At 50.9% G+C, this 25,030-nt stretch overlaps 1 protein-coding gene across 1 annotated transcript in view; it reads right to left on the reverse strand.

Moving 5' to 3' along the window:
• Window positions 1–25,030, reverse strand: part of PTPRU (protein tyrosine phosphatase receptor type U) — a gene marked incomplete at its 5' end in the record, with an annotated part of 81,952 nt that overhangs the window by 50,935 nt on the left and 5,987 nt on the right. The window contains 6 exons of the mRNA XM_081086100.1: window positions 9,096–9,389; window positions 9,912–10,086; window positions 10,291–10,406; window positions 10,511–10,592; window positions 11,066–11,337; window positions 14,377–14,508. Of these exons, the coding sequence (XP_080942226.1) occupies window positions 9,096–9,389; window positions 9,912–10,086; window positions 10,291–10,406; window positions 10,511–10,592; window positions 11,066–11,337; window positions 14,377–14,508 (1,071 nt within the window). The remainder of the gene's footprint in view (window positions 1–9,095; window positions 9,390–9,911; window positions 10,087–10,290; window positions 10,407–10,510; window positions 10,593–11,065; window positions 11,338–14,376; window positions 14,509–25,030) is intronic.

Here is a 25,030-nt window from a genome sequence, read left to right on the forward strand (position 1 = left end):
CTCTCCTTTCTTCCTTGAGCCACAGGCAAACTGCGTGTCTGCAGTCCTAGATCTGGCCTCCAAAGGGATAGCTCAGCACCTGCAAGGAGCCAGGCCCACCCCTTGGCTTCTTACAGTCTGGTTCCCTTCTCCCCACAAGCACGGCAGACCCTATCCCCATCCGTCAAGGACATGAAAGGGCTGGCTCCCACTGCTCGCTGCAACCTGCGGGCTGCTGGCTGCAAGCCCACATCCTGCACTCAAATTTTCTTCCCCGTTCCTGGCCGACATAGATTTTCCTAATGTTTTTCTATGTGGCTTTGTTTTAACCCATCATTCTTACGTGTCAGGGGTGGAGCGGGGGGACTCTGTGTAGACTCACTCTGCTCTCTTGTTCAGAGGTCGTAGCGGTATTCCCTGGCTTTCTGGCTCTGGTCCTGGCTGTCCCATGTGTACTGTCCCAAGGCGGCTATGGGAGCCAACGGACCGCTGCTTTATTGGCACTAATGAGAGCAGGTCTCGGTCCCTGCAGCTCTACTCACACCATCCCTACCCCCGGGAGCACCTGCCCCACACTCCTTTCCATCCTCCCTCCTGCCTTTGCCCTCCTGCAGATTCAGAGAAGGGCATGGGACGCTCAGTGTAAACTGGTGACACAGTCTGGGCCGGGACTATGACAAACGGGGCAATAAGCATCCCATCCAAAAAGGGCAGCTGCCGCCCAGCTCCAGGCGATGTTGCCAGGCAGGACCACAGGCTCAGGGTTGCCAGATCCTCATTTTTTTAAAGAGAAGCCAGAAATTTAGATTTGTATGTGAAACCTCCAGTTTTTAAGCCCTGGCGACCTGTTCAGGTTCTTTAAGACCGCTTTGCAGGGCACAAGATAGCAACCTCTAACTGGGAGGATGAAACGTCCACCCTCCCACTGGGGCATCTCATTCTCCACCAGCTGTGTCAGCCCCCGCCTACCTCCCTAGACTGAGGGGTCTTTGAAAAGAAAACTCACTTTTCTCCTCACCCCCGACCCTGACCAAATCTGGGCAGATCCAGAGGCTCAAATAGTTTGTTGACTAGAGACTGATATGTTGATTGAGGGGTGTGAATTCATGAGTCTCTCTGTGTTTCCAAAAACCATCTGGCACCCAGACACACTCTCTTCAGCTGCCAGCACACGTTGGCAAAACAGAACATGGGGCCCTCAAAGCCCAATCCCTCTAAATTCCACAGGGCTACAGGCCACTCGGAGATCAAGGGTCAAAATGCACAATAAAACAACAAGGCTAACGGTTAACATCTGTTAAATTAGTCCAAGTGTGTTTATTTTAATAATGCTAATGAGGATACAATAACCCTGAGCCATTCAGCTGTTTCTGGTGGAAGGGACTCTGGAGTGGGGTTGGGTGCTCCAAACTTCAAATCCTACATCTACCCCTTATTAGTTCTGTAGCTTCAGGCAAGTGACTCAACTCTTTGGGCGTGTGGTCCTTGACTGGAAAAAAATGGAGATAACATGTACTTTTTGAAGAGCAAGTGTGAGAATTACGTAAGATGGGTCAAACTGCCCAGCCCATATTCATGAACTAATATGTGTGCACTAAGGTGAGATACTGGTAGCAGTATAAATTAGTACCACCATTTTTTAAAGCGATATATGTCGCTTGGCCATCATGGCTCAGTGGTTGAGCATCAACCTATGAACCAGGAGGTCACGGTTCAATTCCCAGTCAGGGCACATGCCTGGGTTATGGGCTCGATCTCCAGTGTGGGGTGTGCAGGAAGCAGTCGGTCAATGATTCTCTCTCATCATTGATGTTTCTATATTCTCTCCCTCTCCCTTCTTCTCTGACGTCAATAAAAATATTTTTTAAAAAATTAAAATAAAGCAATATATGCCAAAGCCCTTTCTTAGACCACTCCTGTCTATTTATCCTAAAGGAAACTGGGGAAGGAAATAAAGCGCGCTAAGCACTGTTTCAATGTAGTATTATTTATATAGGAATCTAGAAACAAATAGTCCAGCAATATGGAGACACTCAACAGAGTTCTACAGCCAATAAACATAATTATAAACAACATAACCCATGTAACAACCTCCAGCAAAGGAAGCAGAATACAAATGCTTTCTACATCCCAATGACAAGGGTGTAAAAATGTGTACTGTAGACATATGGGCAGAGATTTGAAGAAGACAGAAAAACTAAAACAGCTGTTGGGCTAGGATGCTGAGATTTAGAGCGATTTTTTTAAAAAATGCCTTCTACTGACATTATATTATTGTTTTTATGGCAAATAATACTGTGGGAGGGGAGTGTCAGGGGGATAGAGGAGATGACAACACAGCTGGCCAACAACAAAACAACCCCCGGCCAAGGCACCTAAGCAAGGAGGGGGTGGTTATGTCAACGACGACAAGAAGCATGTAATTTAAAGGGGCAGGATGAGCCGTTTGGGTCCTGCCCGAGCTTCCATCCTGGCCAACCTGTGGAAAGTGTTTAGCAGTGCCTGGCACAAAGTGGGCACTCAGCCCATGACGGCAGCTGTTTTGTTGTTGTTTCAAACAGTGGATTGCAAATCAGTGCGTTCGAACTTGGTTCTGACTCTACTATGGACTCACTGTGTAGATTTGGGCAAGTGACTAAATCTCCAAATCTCAATTTACTCATCTGTAAAATGGGATTAACAGCTGTCACCAGGAAACCTGGTTTCTTTTATTTTTTATTTCAGAGAGGAAGGGAGAAGGAAAGATAGAAACATCAATGATGAGAAAGAATCATTGATAGGCTGCCTCCTGCCACAACCTCACTGGGGATTGGACCCGCAACCCGTGCACATGCCCTGACTGGGAATCAAACCGCGACCTCCTGGTTCATATCAAAAGCGGATGCTCAACCACTGAGCCATGCCAGCCGGGCGGAAACCTGGTTTGTTAACCCACCCTGTGATCACAGGCAAGTGCCTGCCCCTCTCTGGGTTTCAGTTCCCCATCTGTACACTAAGGGGGGATTCTCTCGACCCCTAGCTCTGATTTTGTTTATTCTAAGTACCTGACCAGAACTGACTTTGATGAGTTCAAAACGCCATAAAATGACAGTTGTCACTGACTGGGTGCTTCCTGCGAGGTGGGCACTGTATTTCCCATGCATTTAATGCATTTGTATGCAATTACCTGCATTGAACTCAAACACTGGAGGGCCCATGTTCAGGCTTCACAAGTCCTCCTTCCATCTACACTTATTTCCTAGAAATCTAAGGACTAAGTCTGGGGTTCTCAGCCTCGGCATTATCGACATTTTGGACTAGATGATTCTTTGCTGTGGGGGCTGTTGGTGTGTGGTAGGCTGTGCCGCAGCTTCCTCTGCTTCCTCCCCCCTTTCATGCCATCAGCACCCCACCCCAGTTGTGACAACCAATATGTCTCCAGACACTGCAAATGTCTCCTGGGAGACAAGTCACCCTGGTTGGGAGCCACCAGCCTGGAAGACCTCATCCAGTCACAGAGCTTTCAATACCATCCACACCACGTCCATACCGACGAAATTCAAATTTGTATCTGCGGCCCGAACCACTTCCCTGAACTCCACACTCATAAATCCACCTGCCTGATGGATATCTCCACTGGCCGTCTACATCAACAGTTCCAACACAGAGCTCCTGTCTACGGACCCCGTCACAGCTGCTCCTCCCGAAGTCTGCTTCTTCACAGTAAGTGACAACTCCATCCTTCCAGCGGCCCAAACAAAACACCGTGGAGCCATCCCTGACTTCTCTCTCTTCCCGTCTCTCTCGATGCATTTCCAATCCGTCAGCAGGCGCAGTTAGCTCTGCCTTCAGCATGAACCCAGAGTCTACCCACTTTTCACCACCTCCACCCTTCCTCCCAGCTCTCAGCCTCCGCCGTCTCTATACTGACTGCTGCAGTGGCTTCTTCACTGGTCCCTCCTCTGGTCCCCTTCCCCTCCTAGAGTCTATGCTCCAGAATCATCCTTTTAAACAAAGCAGGTAAGGTCACTGCTGCTCTCCAGACCCCACAGCGGCTCCCCAGCTCACTCAAAGGGAAATGGCCCTGAGTCCCACATCCCCAATGTGGTCATGAGCTCCTCTCCTGCCCTCTCCCGCTCACTCACTAGCCTGCAGCTACACTGGTCTCCTTGCTGCTCCTCACACATGCCAAGCATGCTCCAGCCTAGACTGAGCTTACTATTCTCCATCAGCCTGGAATGCTACCCGCCCCCCCCCCCCCCCCCCCCGCAATGCCTCCAGCTTCCTGCATGGCCCAGGCCTCACCTCTTTCCGGTCTCTGCTAAAATGTCACCTTCTCAGTAAACTAGACTCTGGAGCCTTTTTAAAATAACAATCCTCCTACCGCCACACACACCCCTCCCTAGCACTTATTATCATTTGACAAACTATGTATTTCGTTGTTTACTGTCTCCTCCCACCAAAATGTGAGTTCCACATGCAGAACTCTCACGCTAGTAACCTTTGTCTGTCTTGGTCCCAGTCCTAAACCCCTCACAGCTATAATAGTACCTGACACACATAATAGGCACTCAATAGCCTTTTTTTTTAATGAATCTTCACACTCTGTATGGTAAAATTTTTCCCATTTTATAAAACAAGGGGACTAGAAAAGTTCCAAGAGGCTAAGTAACCTGACCCAGATCCCTCAGCTAGAAAGTAATTCCCACTAGAATACTCCGGCCCACCCCCCAAGGGTCTCCCCAAATGTAGCATTTAACTGGATTTTAGATGGTTCCCAGATCAGCTTTTAAAAACACAGAATATGAACGGCAAAAATAAATAAATAAACCTCAACCTAAACCTTGTACCTTATCCAAAGATTAACTCAAAATGGATTGTGGACTTAAATGTAAAAAGTAAAACTATTTTAGCCCTAGCCAGTTTGGCTCAGTGGATAGAGTATCGGCCTGTGGACTGAAGAGTCCCAGATTCAATTCCAGTCAAGAGCACATGCCGGGGTTGCGAGCTCGATCCCCAGTCGGGGGGTGTGCAGGAGGCAGCCAATCAGTGATTCTCTCTCATCACTGATATTTCTATCTCCCCGTCTCCCTTCCTCTCTGAAATCAATAAAAATGTATATTTTTAAAAAACACTATTTTTATACTTTTGGGGGGCGGGGGGAAACACAGGAGAAAATCTTTGGAATCTAGGGTTAGGCAAGGAGTTCTTAAACTTGACATCAAAAGCACAATTAATAAGCTGAGAGAAAAGTATTTCCAAACTACATATCCAACAAAAGGACTAGTATCTAGAATGTGTAAATACCTCTCAAAACTCAACAGTAAAATATGAATAATCCACTCAGAAAATGGGCAGAGACACAAACAATTCACCAAAGAGGAATGCAGATGGCAAATAGCACATGAAAAGATGTTCAACATCATAGGCATTAAGGAGATGCAAATTAAGACCAGGATGGCATATTACTATACACCTCTCAAAATGGCTAAAATGACAAAAATTATGACACCACGAAATTTTGGCAAGGATGTAGAAAATTGAATCACTCATACATTGCTGGTGAAAATGTAAAATATATAGGCATTCTGGCAGTTTCTGATAAAACTATATATGCCCTTAGCATATGACCCATCAGCAGAGTCCCTGGGCATTTACCCCAGAAAAAATGAAAGTTTATGTTCATGAAAAACCTATACACAAATGCTCATAGCAGCTTTACTTGTAATAGCCAAAAAGTGGTACCAGTCCAGATGTCCTTCAACCGGTGAAAGGTTAAACAAAGTGTGGTATATCCATATCATAGAATACTACTCAGCAATAAAAAAGAATAAATTACTGATATACACAACAACCTGGATGAATCTCCAGGGAATTATATTGAACAAAAAAAACCCAACAATCTCAGTGCCAAGATAATTCAATGGGGAAGAATAATCTTTTCAATACATAGTTCTGGGCCCCTAGCTGGTGTGGCTCAGTTAGTTGAGCATCATCCCATGCACCAAGAGGTTAAATTCCTGATCAAGGCACATTCCTGGGTTTCGGGCTCGATCCTCAGTAGGAGGTGCACAGGAGGCTGCTGATAGATGTGTCTCTCTCCCTCTCCCTTCCTCACTCTCTAAAATCAATAAAAACATATATAAAAACTGCTAAAATCATCTTCTAAAGTAAATAAATTAAATAATAAATAAATAGTGTTGGGACAACTGGACATCCACATGCAAAAGAATAATGCTGGACCCTTACCTCACACCATATACAAAAATGAACTCAAAATGGATCAAGGGCCTAAATGTAAGAGCTAAAACTATAAAACTCCTAGAAAAAATAGAGGTAAATCTATTAGGTTAGGCAGTAGTTTGTTATTTTTGTTTTAGATGGGACATCAAAAGCACAAACAATAAAAGAAAAAATATATAAATTGGGCTTCATCGGAATTAAAAACTTTTGTGCTTCAAAAGACACCATCAAGAAAGTTAAAAGACAACCCACAGAATGGAAGAAAATGTTTGCAAATACATCTGATAAAGGTTTAGCATCTATAATATATGAAGAACTAGAGGCCCAGTGCACAAAATTCTGCACTGGGCCGGGGGGGGGGGGGTCCCTCAGCCCAGCCTGCGCTCTCTCTCAGTCCAGGACCCCTCACTCCTTACCACCCTCCTGCTCGCTGCTCCTTAGCACTGCTGTGGAGGCAGGAGAGGCTCCCGCCACTGCCGCTGCACTTGCCAACTGTGAGCCCAACTTCTGGCTGAGCAGCGCTCCCCCTGTGGGAGCACAATGACCACCAGGGGACAGCTCCTGCGATGAACATCTGCCCCCTGGTGGTCAGTGCACATCATAGCAACCAGTCGTTCTGGTCATTCTGCCATAACAGTCGCTTAGGCTTTTATTATATAGATTCCTACAACTCAATAACAACAACAACAAACTTAAAAATAGGCAAAGGGTTTGAGTAGACACTTCTACAGAGAAGACATACAATGACCAATAAGCACATGAAAAAAAATGTTCATTATCATTAACCACCAGGGAAATGCAAATCAAAACCACAATGAGATACCACTTCATACCCCCTAGGAGGGTTATTAATAAGAAAACAGATAATAAATGTTTACAAGAATATAGAGAAATTAAAACCCTCATATACTACTGATGGGAATGTAAAATGGTGCAGCTGTTCCTCAAAGGTTAAACATAGTTACCATATGATATATACACTATATAACCAGAAGAAATAAAAACATATATCCACCAAAAACCTGTACATGAATATTCATAGCAAAACTGTTCATAATAGCCAAAAAGTATAAACAATCCAAATGTCCATCAACTGGTGAATGGATAAATGGTGGTATTGTCCAAATAACAGAATATTATTCAGCAATAAAAAAGGAATAGAGTACTGATATATACCACAACGTGGATAAACCTTAAAAACATTATCCTAGGTGAATGGAGCCAGTCACAAAAAATAACTGTATATTGTAAGATTTCATTTATATAAAATGTTCACAAAAAGGTAAATATGGATTTCTGTAAATATAAGCACATGAAGAAAGCCACACGGACAAAGTAAATGAGTGGCTGCCTGGTGTTGGAGGTGTTAGGAAGAAATGAGGGGTAGACTACTAAAAGATACAAGGTTTCCTTTTGGGATGATGAAAATGTTCTAAAGTTGATTGTGATGATGGTTGCACAACTCTGTGAATATGCTAAAATCCACTGGATTGTACATTCTAATGACTGAATTGTATGAGATGTGAATTATATCTCAATAAAAATGGTACCAAATTTAAAAATCAATTCCAAAAGGTTATATACTGTATGGTTTCATAAATTATATAACTTTTTAAATATGTTTTTATTGATTTTAGAAAGAGAAGAAGGGAGAGGGAGAGGGAGATAGAAACATCAATGACAGAGAAACATTAACACGTTGTCCCCTGCTGGGGATTGAGCCCAAAACCCAGGCATGTGCCCTGACATCTTAGTGCATGGGTCGACTCAAGCACTGAGCCACACTGGCAGGACTATATAATATTTTTGAAATGATAAAATTTTAGAAATGAAGGACAGATTAGTGGTTCTCAGGAGTTGTGGTGGAAGGAGGAATGGAGGCAAGTGTGGATATAAAAGAACACCACCCAGGATTCTTAAGTTGATTGAACCGTTCAGTATCTAGGTTTGTGGCAAATACACAAACCTACACATGTGATAAAAGCGAACAGAACTAAATACACACACACACACACATATACACAAATGGCAACACGTGAAACTGGAGAAGTCTGAATAAGATCTGTGGGTTGTATCACTGTCAACATCTTGATTGTGATATTATACTACAGTTTTGGGAAATGTTACCATTGCAGGAAATGGGTAGCGTGTACAGGGAATTCTCTCTTTTGTCTTACAACTGCATATAAATCTGTAATTATTATAATAAAAAATCCAATTAAAAACAAATGCTTAAATCACAGAGTGAGAAAATTGTTTTGTTCTCAATTTCTCTTCAGATTAAAAATAATGGCTTCTCTGGTGCAGGTGTGCCATCACTCCTAGCAGACGCTTCAGCCCTTCAACATGGAAGAGCAATGCCCAGACAAGAGACTCCAGCTACAATTTAATAACACACTTTCTTCATTTGGTGGTAAGTTGTTTATTTTATCTAGGTAACATAATGTCGAATTATGGGCACAGAGTCTGGAGCCAGCCAGGCAAGGGTTCCAATGCCAGTTCCTCCACTTACTAGCTCTGGGCCAGTAACCTAACATCTTTGTACCTCATTGATTTTTCACTCTCTCTCCCTCTCCCTTCCTCTCTCTCTAAAAATTTTCACTCTCTCTATAATTTTTCATCTATAAAATGAATATGAAAAGTATTGCTATGAATATTCGTGTACAGGTTTTTGTGTGTTGTGAGTTTTAAATCAGTAAGAGAGAGAGAGTGTGTGTGTGTGCATGTACATGTGCGTTATGTGTCTGGCACAAAGTGTTAGCTATTATTATCTTTACCATAGCAAGGACTGAGGAAAAATCACGTTTTAGAAAGTTTTAGAAGCACAGATGCAGGCCATACTACCTCTCAGAACGCACCACTTCCCTCCTTGGATGCCCGGAGCCCATACTCACCTGCGCACTTGGTGCGGCTGACCAGGGGCGGCCCGGGGCGGCCAGTGCCGCCGTCCCCCGGGCGCGTGAGGAGCACGCTGATCTCGTACTCAGTGTCGGGGTCCAGGTGCCACAGCTTGTAGGTCTGCAGGTTGACGGCGTGCACCTCTGCCCACGGGCCGCGCGCCATGCGGTACTCAATCTCCTTGCGCACGATCGGCCCATCGCCAATGATGGAGTTGGTGTTGAGCTGGATGATGAGGTAGGTGGGACCTGCGCGCAGCAGCTGCGGGGGCGCGATGGGAGTGGGGGGCTCTACGAGGACATGGGGTAGAGGCGGAGCCAACGGATGCTGCTGTGAGGTCTCGGGCCCCAGCTCGGCGCGGATCACACCCAAATCCCAAGCATCCTCCCAGGCCTTTCATGCAACCCCCAGGCCCTCGGCCAGGACGCTTCCCCGCCCCCATTACATGCCCAGGACCATGAAGGGCCCCCCACCCCAAAGTCTGACCCCAGCCTCACCTCTCAGTCCACACCCTCTCCCTCACTCCCCTCGATCCCCAAGTCCTCGCCTCCAGGAGCTGATTGCAAGCCTATTCGGGTTAACCCACGGTCCCTACGGCCTGGCACCGCCTTACCGGTTCACACCTTGTCGCTCCCACCCCCGCCCCACCCCCAGGCCCGGTCTCTCCATCAGACCCCCGCCCCCTCGATCAGACCTTTTCTCTGGAGAGGCACTGCCCCCTCTGCAGGCCCCTGAAGACCCTGTTACCGCACCCCTGCAAACCCTGCCCCTCCACCCGTCGGCCCCGCCCCCGCGAGCTCGCGCGCGCTGACCCTTGACGATGAGCTCGGCGAAGTTGGAGACGCCCGCGCCGCGCGGGGCCTGGGACACGCAGCGGTACAGGTCCTGCTCCTCGCGGCCCACGGCGGCCAGCGGGAAGGTGGCGAGGAAGCGCCGGTGGCTGATGTGCCGCACGCCGGCCGCGGGCACCAGCGCCCCGCTCTGCCGCTGCTCGAGGAGAGAGAGGGGTGAGCGGGTCAGGGACGCGGGGGGAGAGCGTCCCCATCTCCCTTTTACCCGGCGAAGGAAATAGCAACTGTCCTGGCCCCAGTGAGCTGTCCCTGGGGGGATGGAGGCACCCGAGAGGGCGGAGAGACCCAGTGGCCGGAAGAAGCCCCCAACACCCTTTGGCCAAGGCCCCACCCTCCTCACCTGCAGGAGAAAATGCTCCGCCTCCGCCGCCCTGCCCGCCGCCATGCACTGGAAGGAGGCGTTCTGGCCGGCGTTGACCTCCACGTCGCCCAGGCGGAAGAAGTGCGGGGCCTTTGCTGCGGGAATATGCCCGCGGGGTGAGCTGGGCCTGCGCCCCCTGCAGGCAGGAGCCCTGACCGCCCGCACCCCTCCCCTTGCGCCCGAGGCGGCCGGGACTCACCGCAGGGGTAGCTGAGCAGCAAGATGTCGTCCAGGCCCATGTAGCCCCTGCGGTCTGGGGAGATGAGGGCCTCAAACAGCACCTGGGGGAGGCGGGAGGGTCCCTGTCATACCGACATTCCGCCAGCCCCGCCTGGGGAGATGTCCACAAGAGCCCCCTTTCAGCTCTGCTCCAGCCCCTTCCTCAAACCAGCAGAGGTCAGCCCAGCTCACAATGACTGCCCAACCAAGCCAGCTAGCGTGGGAGGCGGTGTCAGCCCTCAGCTAACACGGTCAAGGCCAGAGGACAGTTACCTTCAAGTAGCAAAACTCTTCCCAGCCAGACAGGGATTCCAGGCCAGCACAGTTCAACTCACTCTTGGCCCCAGCTCTGACGTTGAACCCAGACTGAACTGTCACTGAATAACCCAGCGCTGACCACAGACTGACTCCTGGCCTTGACCACAGATTGCCTCCTGATGCTGAACACAAACTAATTCCATCCTCAGCCCTCAAGCTGACACCTCACTACCCCCACCCTCAAGCATAAGCTGACCACAGACTGAACTCAGCCCACCTGATATTCATTGGGCCAGAAGGTGCTGACAGCCATTTCAGCCTGGTGCCACTGACGGCCATGGGATCCCGTCATATTCCAGACAGCGCTGCCCAGGGGACCGCCATTGACCCGCACGTAGATACCCAGTGTGCCCGGGCTGTGCCCATCCCGGCTGTACAGGAAGTAGCTGAACTGCACACAGTGGGTGTCATTCTCGCTCAGGCTCTGGAAGATGACATGGGCCCGCTGGCCTGGAGCATGCTGGGAAGCATTGACCATCAAGTAGGAACCTGAAAAGAGAGGAGGAAGAGGCAGGAGTTTAGGAGACCTGGAGGACCAGGGTCAGGTGGACACAGAGGAGAGGGCAGAAACCAAGGACCCCAGGAATTTGGACAACACCATGAATCCGGAGTCCCGAGTTCCGGACCCAGCTCTGATTCACTGGGTAAGTCCCTTCACTTTCCTACATCTACTTCCCAAAGGAGAGACTTGGAGCAGGAAAAACACAGAAGTCTGACTTTAACACAACCCTTTCTTGCTCCTCACCACCTGCAATCACAACCCAAGCTCATGCCGATCCAAGGCTTTCCCCACGCTCTGAGCTGTCCTTGGAGGCAGGGACCATGTCATTCATCTCAGCAGTCAAGAGTCTGGCACGACAAGCCCTCAAAGGCCACCTCTTCTGAAGTCTTCCCCCCCCCCCTTCCTCCCTCCTTCTGCGGGCTTCTCTCTTGGCCCTTAGATCATGAATAAAGGTGTGTGTGTTTCCCACCAGCCTATGATGCCTCAGGGTTCCACTGTGTCCCCAGCACAGGCTCTGAACCCAAGCAGAATGACTGTATAGAACAGATTGAATGAAAAGACTCTAACTTCCCTTCCAGCCCCCACCTCCTGAGCCTAAATTCCTGGGTTACATATCTCTTGATTTCCAACCTAGAGAAAGGCAGCCCTGCCCCTTCCCCAGAGATCCAGGCTGTCTGCTGGCCTGGAAGTCGGGTGACGGAGTGGGCGGACTCCTCAGGACCTGGCTGAGGGATTATGGCTTCCATTCTGTGGGGAGAAGGCCCCAGCAGCTGCCAACAGGGTGCCCACAGCCACCCAGCGCTGCCTCCTCCCAGGCTTGGCTGCCAGCCAACACAAGCTCATTCAGCTCCCAGCTCTGGGATGACTCCCCAGGGACTCCAAGGAGGCGATCTCATTCATCTCTGTGAGCCAGAAGCCTGTGGAGGCTGCTCCTGGTCCGGTCCTGGTGGGTAACAAACAAAAACCCAGGTCCCCGTCCCCACTCAGGAAGGGGCAGACCCCAGTCCTCCGCAGTCTCTCTAGGCCCCACACCACCCACCCCCACTCCTCTCTCCTCTCCCTGTGAGCAGCTGTGTGTGTCTTCCTCCCCCTTTCAATCTGACACTTTGTTCTTGTCTCTTCCTTCTGCTCCCTCTGCCTTGCTCTCACTCTGCACGCCCCCCCACCCCCCTCTTTCATTTACTCCCTTTAGTCCTGTGGCTCTTCTTTCTCTCTCCTGCTCTCTGCCTCTTTCCTTCTCTCTCCACCCTAGTACCCTTATCTTAAAGGAGAGCACCAAGGAAGCAGAGACTGTGCCCATCTTGCTGACCCCTGCTTCCCCAGGATCCAGCACAAGGCCCCTGCTACTTGCTAAATTTCTCTTTCCCCTTCCCACTGGATATACCTCTATTTGTGTGTGGGAGAGAAAGAGAGAGCCCGCACAGAGTGGTCAGGACTGTTAAAGGTGAATGCAAATCTCCTTGTACCTGAGTACCAACCAGGTACCAGACTGAGAGTGGGGCCCTGGGGATATGGAGACGGCCCACACAGTGCCCTACCGTGGGCACCTTGATAGATCACTCTCACCCAGATCAGACTCTGATACCTGATAGTACAGGGCTCACACAAGGGACTGAGAGCCCTGCAAAGGCAGAGATGGGAGCCCCAGGGTGGGCACAGGGGCACGGGATGGGGAGGCAGGGAGGCCTCTAGGAGGCAATGCCAATGATAAGAGATGAGGATTTGGAGGCCCCCCAGGCCAGGCAGTGGAGGGCCTCTCTCCTGTTGGCTTCAGCTCCTGGCCTCACCACTGAGAATCTTTGCTGCCCTTCCCTGCACCCTTGACAGCAGTTCTGAGAGCCGAGACCCTGGCCCAATACTGTGACAGGGCAGAGGAAGGGGTCCGCAGGCTGTCAATTCTGAGGCTCCCTCAGCAGGCCCATGTGGTTCTCACACTGCTATCTCCTCCCACCCAGCTTTTATCGGTAATAAGGTTGATATGTTGGCCTCTATCTGTCTTACCCTTTTCTTAACTCCCAGTTGATTCTGCACCCACTGAAAAGGGGTGATAATAATTGGGCTCCCTCAAATACCTCCAACAATAGCAACTAAACATTCATTGAACCCCTACATGTCACCCATGTTATGTACCTTATATAGACATTATCTAATAACACTGTGAAATAAATATTCTCCCCATTTTACAGGTAAGAACATGGGAGCTCAGGGAAATGAAGTGACTTGCCCAGGTCACACAGCTGATAAAGTGATAATGCCAGGATTTGAAGCTCAGTCTTCATGATTCTGGAACCAGGGTTCCAGGGGCCATCATCAGAGCAGGAGGCCAGGACTAGAATCCATGTCATTAGTCTTCCGAGTCCCAGGGCTCACAATGACACAGTTCCCCAGCATGAAACAGGGTTAGGGCATTGTGGAGTGGAAAGGATCTGGGACTTGCAGGAAAAGGAGGCAGAGGAAGGAAGGTTTTATACACATTCAGCCCCAATGTTACTGCTCTTTCAGCATCTTCAAGTCCTGGGAACCCAGGATTCAGAGGCTCTCAGTGAATAAAGAAGGTCTTTTCTTTTTTAATATATATTTTCTTATTTCAAAGAGGAAGGGAGAGGGAAAGAGAAACATCAGTGATGAGAGAGAATCAATGATGATTCTCTCTCATCATTGATTGGCTGCCTTCTGAAAGCCCCCCATTGGGGATTGAGCCCACAACCCAGGCATATGCCCTAGTCAGGAATCGAACCGTGATCTCCTGGTTCATAGGTGGATGCTCATCCACTGAGCCACACCAGCCGGGCAAAAAAAGAGGGTCTTTGAATACTTGAACCTGCACCGATTTTACAGGGAAACTCCCTGATGTACATAGCTGGGCAGTGTCCAGAGAGCTTCACCTTCAGTGTCATGTATGTCATTACAAATGCCAAAGCAGATGAGGCCCTGAGAGGTTAAGTAATGTACCCAAGGTCACATAGCAGGGCGGCAGAATGCCCCCAGCAGGAGACAAATGGGGAATGGTGACAGAGTAGACTCACCATGGGGCAGGTCCGCAGGAGCCCGGGTACCAGGTTGGATCCGCACCTGCTCCCACTGGAAGTCGTCGTACTGGGCCTGGCTGTACTCACAGGGCACTGCTGAGTCACTTGTCTCCTCGAAGGTGCAGCCAGCTGTGAGGGCAGGGACTGGTTAGCCAAGGCTAGGGCGGGGCTGCTATCCAGGGGGGCTCCTGGACTACCTCCAGGTGCACCCACACTCCCTTCCTACCCAGGCCTACCCTGCCCCCCTCCCTCTCCACAGGCCCTCCCCTCACTGCTCCCTCCAACAAAACTCTCCCTCCTCCACCCTCTCCCTCTACCAAAGCTCTCTTTTCATTGTCTCCTCCCAATACCAGACCTCCCCACATTGCCCACTCCTCCAGTACTTCCCAGGACACCCCCACACACACACTGCTCAACCACCCATCAAAGACCCTACCCAACAAAACTAGTTATCATTACTGCTATATCATTAGAACCTCACAACAACTCGTGAGATTAGGACTTAGAATTATCCCCATTTTACAGATGAGGAAACCGAGGCCCAAAGAAGCTGAATGAGTTTGAACTCAGATCTCCTGACTGCTAGTCAGAGCCCATCACCTGCCCCTCCACCTTTCCATAGAGGACAGACAGTAGGCCCCGGGACCAGCAGGGTCATGAATGCCCTCAGCCAGCCCTGACAGTATCTGCTTAAAAATAACAGTGGCAACAGATCATCTCAGGCTTACCACAAGCCCCGAACAGTGCTAAACTTTATAGGTGCAGACTCGCATTTAGGCCTTGCCTTCTGAGCGGGTACCACTATTATTCCTACTTGACAGATGAGCTTAGAAGATTCAGTCATTGCCCAAAGTCACCCAACTTAGGTTTCTGCTTGCAGGAATATGACACACAATGGCACGGTCATATATGGACTGGGCACACACATGAGCAAAGGAAGCAAATTCTCATGATTTGGAACCAATGTTTACAGTTTAAACGAGAAGAGGAGGAAGGAATAGGGGATTGAAATAGATGTGAGTGAGGCCTTTGGTTGGTAATGAGGCCCGTAAATCTTAGCTCGCTCATCAAAGCCCTGAGTTGGGCACCTAATACAAATACCGCTGGTTCAGAAAGTACCTGCACCCGGTCCCTGTACTCACTCCCAAACCTCAGTGTTTGGAGTCCCCCCTCAGTGATAGTCTGAAGCATCTGAGAGCTGGAAAATGCCTGAGCAAGTGGCAAGGAAGCAGGCACAAATCGTGCCAGCCCTGTCCTGGGTGCCTGCCCTTGACAGACACGGTGACTGAGGCTCCGAGGGGTGAAGGGCTCATCCACAGTAAACGTGGTAGATAAGTGAGTGGCTTTGGTATCAGACAGACTTAGGAGTTTGGACTCCTAAGGTTCTTGACGCAGAGGTTTGCCAACCCTTTTGACTGTGGGCAAGTCACTTCTCCTTCCTGAGCCTCAGTTTCCCCATCCACACGGGGGTTGTTGAGGATTCATTGTGGGGTCCACTTAGCACCGTGCCTAGCACATGCAAGCACTCAGAGAACACCAGCTCCTCACACGTGCCACTTGAGGCTACATGAGTAGCAAGCAGGACTTGAACCCATGTTGGTCAGCTGCCAAAGTCCCCATCTCCCACCAGAAAAGCCTTCACTATGAGAACCTGAGCTACTTCCCAGGCTCAAGAAGAGGAGGGGAGAGAAACAGACAGCAATTGGAGAGTGGGTGCTGCATGCCAGGAGCAGTGGGGACTTTGCACACACAGCCAGTGACCACTCTCAGAGGCTCTTGTTTCACCTGCAGCAGGGACTTCTCTAGGTTGCTATGAGGATCACATAATGGAAACACCCAGCACAGCCAGACACAAAGGGGCTCCCTTTGTGGGGGGTTTCCCTTTCCTCTTCTTGGACCCTATCGGAGTGTAAAATGATGAGTCGTGTGCTGGGGTCCAACCCCAGCAGGTCCAGGGGTTCCCAAAGGCGTAGACGGAGTCGGCGAAGAAGGAAGGACACGGAGACAGCATTCAGTTGATCAGCATGGTTGGGTTCTCTTGCCTGGTTCTATTGCCAGGTTCTGTAGGTTCTCCAGCCAGGTTCTGCAGCCAGGTTCCCTCGCTAGGTTCTCCAGCCAGGTTCTGTCCAGGTTTTCCAGCCAGGTTCAGTCACCAGGTTCTAGTCAGGTTCTCTTGCCATGTTCTATCCAGGTTCTGTAGCCAGGTTCTGTCTCTAGGTTCTTCAGCCAGGTTCTCTCGCTAGGTTCTGTCTCTAGGTTCTGTGGCCAGTTTCAGTACAGGATCTTTTGCCATGTTCTCTCCAGCGAAGTTCTTCTGTCTCTAGGTTCTGTGTAGGTTCTGTCTTCTAAGTTCTGTCTTCTAAGTTCTGTGTTCTAAGTTCTGTGTCTTGCTGTCTTGTTACATCTGTATTTATACCAGTTGATTCAATCCTATCAATCTCTATTACAAAGGTTAGGGCGTTTCTTATCTCCATTCCAGGGAGTAAAGATTATGTAGCTTAAGCATGATTGTTCATAGTTAAAGTGATTAATTACCCACCTGGCACTTAGTTGAGGGGTTTTATTCCCTCCCTAACTTCAGGGGAAAATCCCTACCTGGGGAAACAACCTTTCTCAGAGAGGAGACCTTGGTTAAAACACATAGTGCCAAGAAGGTGAGCAAACATATTAAGAACAGTATGCCATATATGCCAGGTCCCTTGAAACCGCAAACATGGACCGGCTCCCGGCAGTCATGGGCATAGGGATGGCACCAAGTGGATGCAAGGAAATCACAGAAGTCTCTCTCCAGAGCTGGGGCAAGTCCTGGGCTGAGCCATTTGCCCCTTTGTGTAAAAAGTCCTGGTCTGTACAGTGGCCTGTGGCCTGTGGGAGGTGGGTTTTAACCTCATCAGTGCTGGGAAGGTCTTAGCTTTCCCGCTAGAAAATTATCCACAGCACAGCACAGAGAGGACATCGCCAGTAGGGATGGTCAGGGAGGGCTTCCTGAAGGAGGGAACAAGTGACTTCATTCAGCCTGAGCTGAGTCTGCTCCTGAGGGTCTTAGCCAAGGCCTCCCTGAGGCAGAGAGATTGCCATGAAGAGAAGCCAGAGTTTAGAGCCCTGCGAGGGTGCAGGCCCTTCCTGTTGCTACACAAGTAACAAGGCAGCTGCCCCAGAGGTCTCGCCCCTGGTCCTGGGGTGAGCCCGAGTGTGCCAGCTCTTTTCTTCATGAGCTGTCAGGACTCCCCAGCTGACTGACCTGGTTAGAGGGACACCCAGACCATTGATCTTACCCAGAATGGCCCTCAGACTGACTAACCCACACAGACAGACCTGAGCCAGAGTGACCCCACTGACATTCAGATGACTGCCAGACCATCTGACTTCAGCCAGAATGACCACCAGACTGACTGACCCCTGACCTCTGCCAAATGACGCCTATAACTGACCCCAGCCAGGGTGACCTCCCCAGCTGACTGACTCCAACTAGAGTGCCCCTAGGCAGAATGACTCCCTGACCCATGTCCCTCCCCAGTCCTGTATCTCTGGGCCAGGCCCATTCCAGCCACAGCCTTAGCGGGTAGTATCTCTGGGGCCAGTCTCCCCAAGGAGAACCCGACCCCCAACCAGTCCCCAGCTCACCCTGGGATGGGAACAACCCCATCACCTCCTGTCTGTATGACACAAAGCCAAGTCCCAGCTCCTGCTAGAGACCCAACTCCTGCAAGGAGCCACCAGCCCCGGAGGTAAACACTAGATCAGACTGTGGGTTCAGAGCAAGAATGGTAGCCGGAAATCCCTCTCAGCTCCATCGACAGACATGGGCACAGACATGTACACATACGTCACCACCACCACGAGGGGGCTGCCACCTACACCATGAGCACCTGCGCTGGTGAACCCTCACAGTAACTCAGAAGGTAAATACTATTGGTAGCGTTGTGGTTTAACCTAGTTATGAATAACTGCAAAGGAGCAAAAGAGCATGCCATCTGTGCAGCTTTGCCAGGAAGCTTCAGTTTAACACTCCCCAGGAAGCCACCAGTCTACTCCTCGAAGATCTGGACAGGAGGAGAATAGACACATGCCCAGTCAAGTCTTGGTGACATAGGGGAGGTACTTGTCCGTCAGTCACACCTGGGAACAGGTCATTGGCCAGAGCAGGTACGGCCGCTGCAAGTGCAGAAAGACTTGAGATATTTAATCCCCTAAACAAAGGCATTCACTCTCTGTGTTTTCAGGACTCCTGTTGAAGGGGGTGCCCTACATTCATTGCCCTACAAGAATGCCCTCCATTCTTGGCTCCCCTACATTCATTCACATGTGAGCCATGTGAACCCCACACAATGGAGTAATGGACTGCAACTAGCCTGGTGCTGTACCGGACCCAGTTCCAGCATGGAGCAGAAACTCTGGACCCTGGCTTTGTTTATAGCTCTGCTGAATCCCCTGCTGCACATCTTTCAGGACTGGATTAAGGGAAATGGGAGTTTGGAAACCCAAGGATGTAATTCCACTCAAATAAAAATCACTCATCCTCCATGAGAGTCTCAGAAAAAAATTTTTTCTCAGAATATTGTAAGGACTCCACCCCCAGCACCCAGTGGGGAAAGGGATACCACATGGATAACACTATTATTATTCCTATTTAACAGATGGAAACTGAGGCACAGAGAGATGAGGTGGCTTGCCCGAGGCCACACCTGAAGTCCCAGATCCTGGGTGTTAAGCCGCCTATATTACTCAAGAAGGTGAGGCACAGACAGAATCAGGTGGCTTCTCCAGAGGGAGAAGGATCAGGAGCGGGACAAGCAACCAAGGAGTTGGGAGTCAGATGTCAGGGACCCATCCTGGATGCAAACAACATACACTCTGCTCTCACTCAGAAAGATACACACACACACACACAGCCCCACACTCAAATGTTTACATACACACAGCCCCACACTCAAATGTTCACACACACACACACACACACACAGCCCTGCACTCAAATGTTCACACACACACACAGCCCCACACTCAAATGTTCACACACACACACACACACACACACACACAGCCCTGCAATCAAATGTTCACACACACACACAGCCCCACACTCAAATGTTCACTCACACACAGCCCCACACTCAAATGTTCACACACACACAGCCCCACACTCAAATGTTCACACACACACACAGCCCCACACTCAAATGTTCACTCACACACAGCCCCACACTCAAATGTTCACACACACACAGCCCCACACTCAAATGTTCACACACACACAGCCCCACACTCAAATGTTCACACACACACAGCCCCACACTCAAATGTTCACTCACACACAGCCCCACACTCAAATGTTCACACACACACAGCCCCGCACTCAAATGTTCACTCACACACAGCCCCACACTCAAATGTTCACACACACACAGCCCCGCACTCAAATGTTCACTCACACACAGCCCCACATTCACATGTACACACACACACACACACACTCCCTTACTCCAGCCTAGTCCAAGCCTTAGGGACACCGTCTCAACTGGCCTAGGGGCAGGGAGAAAACCAGGCCCCTCCTTGGGCACCCATCTCTGCCAGGACCTCCCAGAGAGGGTGGGCTTAATCAACGCAGGACCACCAGGAGCTCCCCCAGCATCAATTCAAACTGGCCCAGCGACATTCCTCAGCTAATCTCCCCAATCTGGCAGGCGGTTGCCTGAGCAACCGTCAGCCACAATTTGGGAAGGCAGGAGGATGGTTTATCCACATCCGGCTGGGCTCTGGATGGGGTGGTGTAAGGGGCAAAGCAACCTCTGCAGGAGGAGCCCGAGTGTGGGAGGGGGTGTCCCTGGTTTAAGCCTGGTGTGGGGGTCTCCACCACTCCACTGCTTGTTTCCACAAGGTGCGTGTTGTGTGTGTGTGTGTGTGTGTGTGTGTGTGTGTGTGTGCACATGGCTGTGAGACTGATAACCTGATACCAACTTACAAGTACTCAAGTGGGAAGCAGGAGACCTGGACCTAGTTGCTTCTGAGCCTCTAACATCCTCTGTGACCATGGGCATGTGGTTTGCCCTCTCTGAACCCCTGCTTCCTCACTTATGAAATGCAAATGGGGAACCGGGTGACCGTGGATTCCACCTCCAGAATTCTGATTCCATTTGTGTGAGGATGCACGTGAGCACGAATTACTTGAGGGCAGAGATAGATACTCTGGGGGAGAGGGAGAGTGGGCATGGGTGTCTCAAAGGATGGCCCCCAGGCAGTGCGCGGTGGAGCTGTGGTGTGCAGGTATGTGTTGCTGTGCAGAGATAATGAGCATATTCAGTGATAAGCCTGTGCCCCAGGGGGGGTGTTACATGGCAGGGTGGAGGGGAGTTGTGCAAGTATACGTGTGTGCATGTGAGCGTGACCACAAGCATGTGAGCACCAGACTCCTCCCCACTAGACAGGGGATAGTGCTCTGTGCCAGCTGTGGCTGCCAGCGCTACCCATGTTTTCTCATGAACCTCAGTAAACAGAGTTTGTGTGCAATGAGATCTGTGTTCCCTTCAGTTTGTCAACAGAGCATTCAGTTCCCACGGGTGGCCCCAGGAGAAACAAAACTTTTCCCCAAAGATTATAAATGTAAGGGCTGGGTCACACCCAACCGCAGGCACAGCCCCAACCCAGACCTGGGGAACCCAAATACAACCCCAATGACAACACAGGTCTATTTGATCATCTGAAGGCACACCCCTATTCTAGGTAACCAGCCCAACCCCGGAACCAACACGGGCCTCACCCCTGGACATTCTTGCCCAACCCAGCCCTACCCCAGGTTCTTCACACCAACTAGGCTCCATCTCAGGCCCGTCTAACCCCCACCTCCTCCCTTCCTGAGGTTAAGGACTGTCTCATACCTTTCAACCCCATCCTCAAACCCTGTGTAGAGTAGATGGTCCATCGTAGCTGGACTTAGGATCCCTGAGAGTCTGACCCCAACCAGCTTACCTAAGGTCAAGGACCATGACTCCAGCCCAAAGACCTGACCTAGCCCACTTCACTGCTCTCCTTGTCCAGATAAACATATCCAAACCTCAGCCAGGTCTCTCTGGAACTGCCCTCCAGAGCCCTGAATAATTGATGAGCAATTAATTAAGGCCAGGGCTGGCAGCCATATGTCCACCTTCTGATCACAGCGGATTGAGCATAAATGCAACCAGGAAGATCACCCAGGGCCGGCCACCGGGACTGTAAGCTGAGCTGGTCCCCCTACAGCAAGCATGTCAAACATGCGGCCCGCCAGCCGTGAGTTTGACATGCTTGCCCTACAGCAGCCAACACAGAGGCCAGCCACAACATCCTTCATCTCCACTGAGGATAGAAGGAAGCCAACTACAGCAAGGGAAACAGGCCAGACCCACTCCCCAGCTCCCTGATCAATATGTATCCCAAATCCCAAGGTTAACAGTAGGGCTGCCATGTTGGCAGTGTAAGGGAAAGGCACAGGATGGGGCAGGACTCCATCGGGAGGCAAAGGACTGAATGGAGGGCTGTGCTGTGCGGAGGTACAATGGGCAAAGAGTGCACAGACTCCTGCATGCAGACACCCTGTGTCATATAAAGCCACAGTACAGAATAGAGAGGCAGAGGGCTGTGCACAAACCATGTAGCACAAAGAACTATGCTTCCTAACAGTCCCGTGGAAGGAGAGGGCTATGTGTACCACGATGTGGTGTTGCTGTGGGTACGAGGCAGCCGCTGCACACAACACAGAGGCACAATGCAGTTACACAACGCAGGGGAGTAGAGCACCCGGCGTGCACAGAGCCCAGTACAGACACCTGGAATGGCACCGCCCAACTGGCCAGTGCCATGATGCAGCGTAGAGGTGCCTCGTCCCTCGTGGACGTGACCCAGAACTTCACAGAGGCAAGCGCACAGTGCAGTGCGATTGGAGAGTGGTGTATGGAGAGAGTGCCCAGGTGCTAAGTTCAAACCTTGCTAATTCTTCCCCTCCAGACTCTAGCACAGGGCCAGGCACATAGGTGCTCTCCAAATTCTCACAGAAAGGATGTGTCCAGTGTAGGCACAGAGATACAGGGAAGAGAAGGACACGAGCGATGCCAAAGGAACTGCTGGGTGTGCAATATAAGCTCAACACAGTCCCAAGGAGCAGAGTACGTGTAGACATGAGGGCAGGGGTAGAAACATGCACCAACATGGAGTGCAGTGAAGGTGCGTGGAACAGTGAATTCAGTGCAAGGGCTCTGGGCCCTGATATCCAGTAGAGTGCGCATGACCCAACTGTGAGCGGGTACAGGGCAGGGTGGAGTCTGGGCAGTAACCCTGGGCGGTGCACACGTGCAGAGCTGGGTACTGTGAATAGGTGCTGTCCATAAAAACCCAGGCCAGTCCCCAAGCCCAACAAAGCGGGCCCCAGCTGCAGTGTATGTACGGGCCCCCTGAGCAGTGTGCAAGGAGGGGCAGAGGTGCGTGCAGGGATGGCGTCCAGGCAAAGATGCTGTTCAAACTGGGGCTGCCAACAGGAACCTGGGAGACACCACCAGCAGACACCTCAGTGGTGAGACCAAGAAAGGACGGGATCCCATAGGGAACAGCGTTACAAGGCAGTGGCGCAGTGCGAAGGGCTAGGCCAGGAGCAGGCAGACATGCCAGGCGACGCAAAGATGCAGTGTTGTGGTGGCATGCCATCTGTTGGCACAGCACAGTGGTGCATTGCTAGGAGCCATGCCCAACTCCTAAGAGAGTCCACAAGCCCAATGCAACAGCGAGGCCCGAGAGAGTAACATCGCACAGAGGACAGTTGCAAAGACATAAGTGGCAGGACAGCTGCAGGATGAAGGTGCAGTACAAGGAGTCTATGGAGTCTATGACACGCAGCCAATGCAATGCAGGATCCTGGCACGGCCATGCTGTGTAGGGCTGAGACGCAGTGCAGTGTGGTCCAGTCCTGAGGGGCTGTGCCCAGGAACCCCAGAGAACACACACTCCGAGCAGTCCAGGGCCATGATGCAGCGCGGTTATTAGCATAAGGCAACGAGGCGGCACACTGCGAAAGTGTGTGGGGAAGGTTGCACATGCTTCCCTGTGCTGCCCTGGAGAGCAGGGAGCCCAGAGCCCTGGAAAACTCTGGGCCTGAAGCTCTGTCAGGGAGAACGGGCTACCCCCTGGGTTAGGAGCCGTGTCTGCTCTGTGGGTCCCCTGTGCTCCAACCCCCAACACCGCCCACCTCAGTGACTCTCCAAGGGCACAGGATGAAACCACTGCTGCCCAGGGGACGGGCAGCCAGAACTGAGCACATTGCCCAGGTATTTATCTCTGAGGAGGGCCCCAGCGCACTGGCAGGCAAACAATGAATTCAGATTCTGCTAAAAAGCTTTTGGACAATTAAAGCACAGCCCCTGGCCCCCAGCCCAGGGCAGAGCAGTGCAGGGCAGAGCAGGAGAGAGTCAGAGAGGGAGACCCATTGGACTGGGCCCTGGTACAGAGTGGGCGGCAAGTTGGTGTAAACAGCGGGGTGGAAGTGAGAGGCGAGCCAGACCCAATCCATCTGGCTGATCACTCTTTACCCGTCCTGGGCCTGGACTTCATCAGAAGCCAAGAATGCACACTTAATAATAGCTAGTACTTACTAGTACACAGCGCTTACCATGGGCCAGGACCTGTTCTACACTCTGTATGGATGAAAATGGAATATACCCTCATAGCAACCCCATGCAGTGTGTTCTATAATTACCCCCATCTCACAGATGAGAACACTAAAGGCCCAGAGAAGTCAAGTGACTTGCCCAAGTGCTGAACAGCTAGCAGTGGTGGAGCCAGGATTAGAACCCAGATGATCTGGCTCCCGAGGCCATGATCTTAACCACCACATTCTAGGTAAAACACATATTTACACACATGCACTCACATGTAAACACACACATACATACGTACATACATTCTGAGCAGGGCAATTCCCACCTTCTCAGAGGAGACCCACTTATCCTGTCCAGATAAGCTTCTGACACCTCCCAGTTGTCACCTCTTATCCCCCAGCTGTTCCAAATCCCCCTTCTCTCTATCCCTCGTATGTCCCCCAACCCTCAGCTGTTCGCTCCATTCCTTGTCCCTTCATTCCCAGCTGTGCGCACCCCCCAAGTGTCTTCATCACTAGTGATCTCCCATTCCCCCCCGTGTCCCATCACTCCACCCCCAGCTGTGATCCTGGCCATCACATATGTCCTGTGCCCCAACAACACCCAATTTCCCCATCCACTCCTTCCTCCCACCTACTTCCACAGTCAACTCCAAAACCTCACTGACCTCTCTAAGCCCCCTTTCTCCTCATCCCTTCTAATTCACCACCAGGTCCTGGGCTCTGCACCCTGGAAATCTGCCCAAGACCTGTCACAACAGCCTCTTCTGAGGTGTCCAACCCAGCCCTCCCCTAGCCATTCTCCAGGCTACGGCAGCCCCTGCCCAGAGCCAGCCAAGGGGGCATACCAGCCCATCCAGGGCTGCCCTCTGGAGCTCCAGCTCTACCTGCCACCCCCACCGAACCTTCCCTGTGTACCCAGAGGCTCGCATCAATGCAAACACGGAGTGGCACCTGCCATGTACAAGGCCCTGGGGATGGGAGATGACAGAGGCTCAACCCAGCCCTCAGGAGCTCCCAGCCCAGCCTAATGGG

Source organism: Myotis nattereri, assembly GCF_964212035.1.
Source record: "Myotis nattereri genome assembly, chromosome: 3".
Classification (NCBI taxonomy): Eukaryota; Metazoa; Chordata; class Mammalia; order Chiroptera; family Vespertilionidae; genus Myotis; species Myotis nattereri.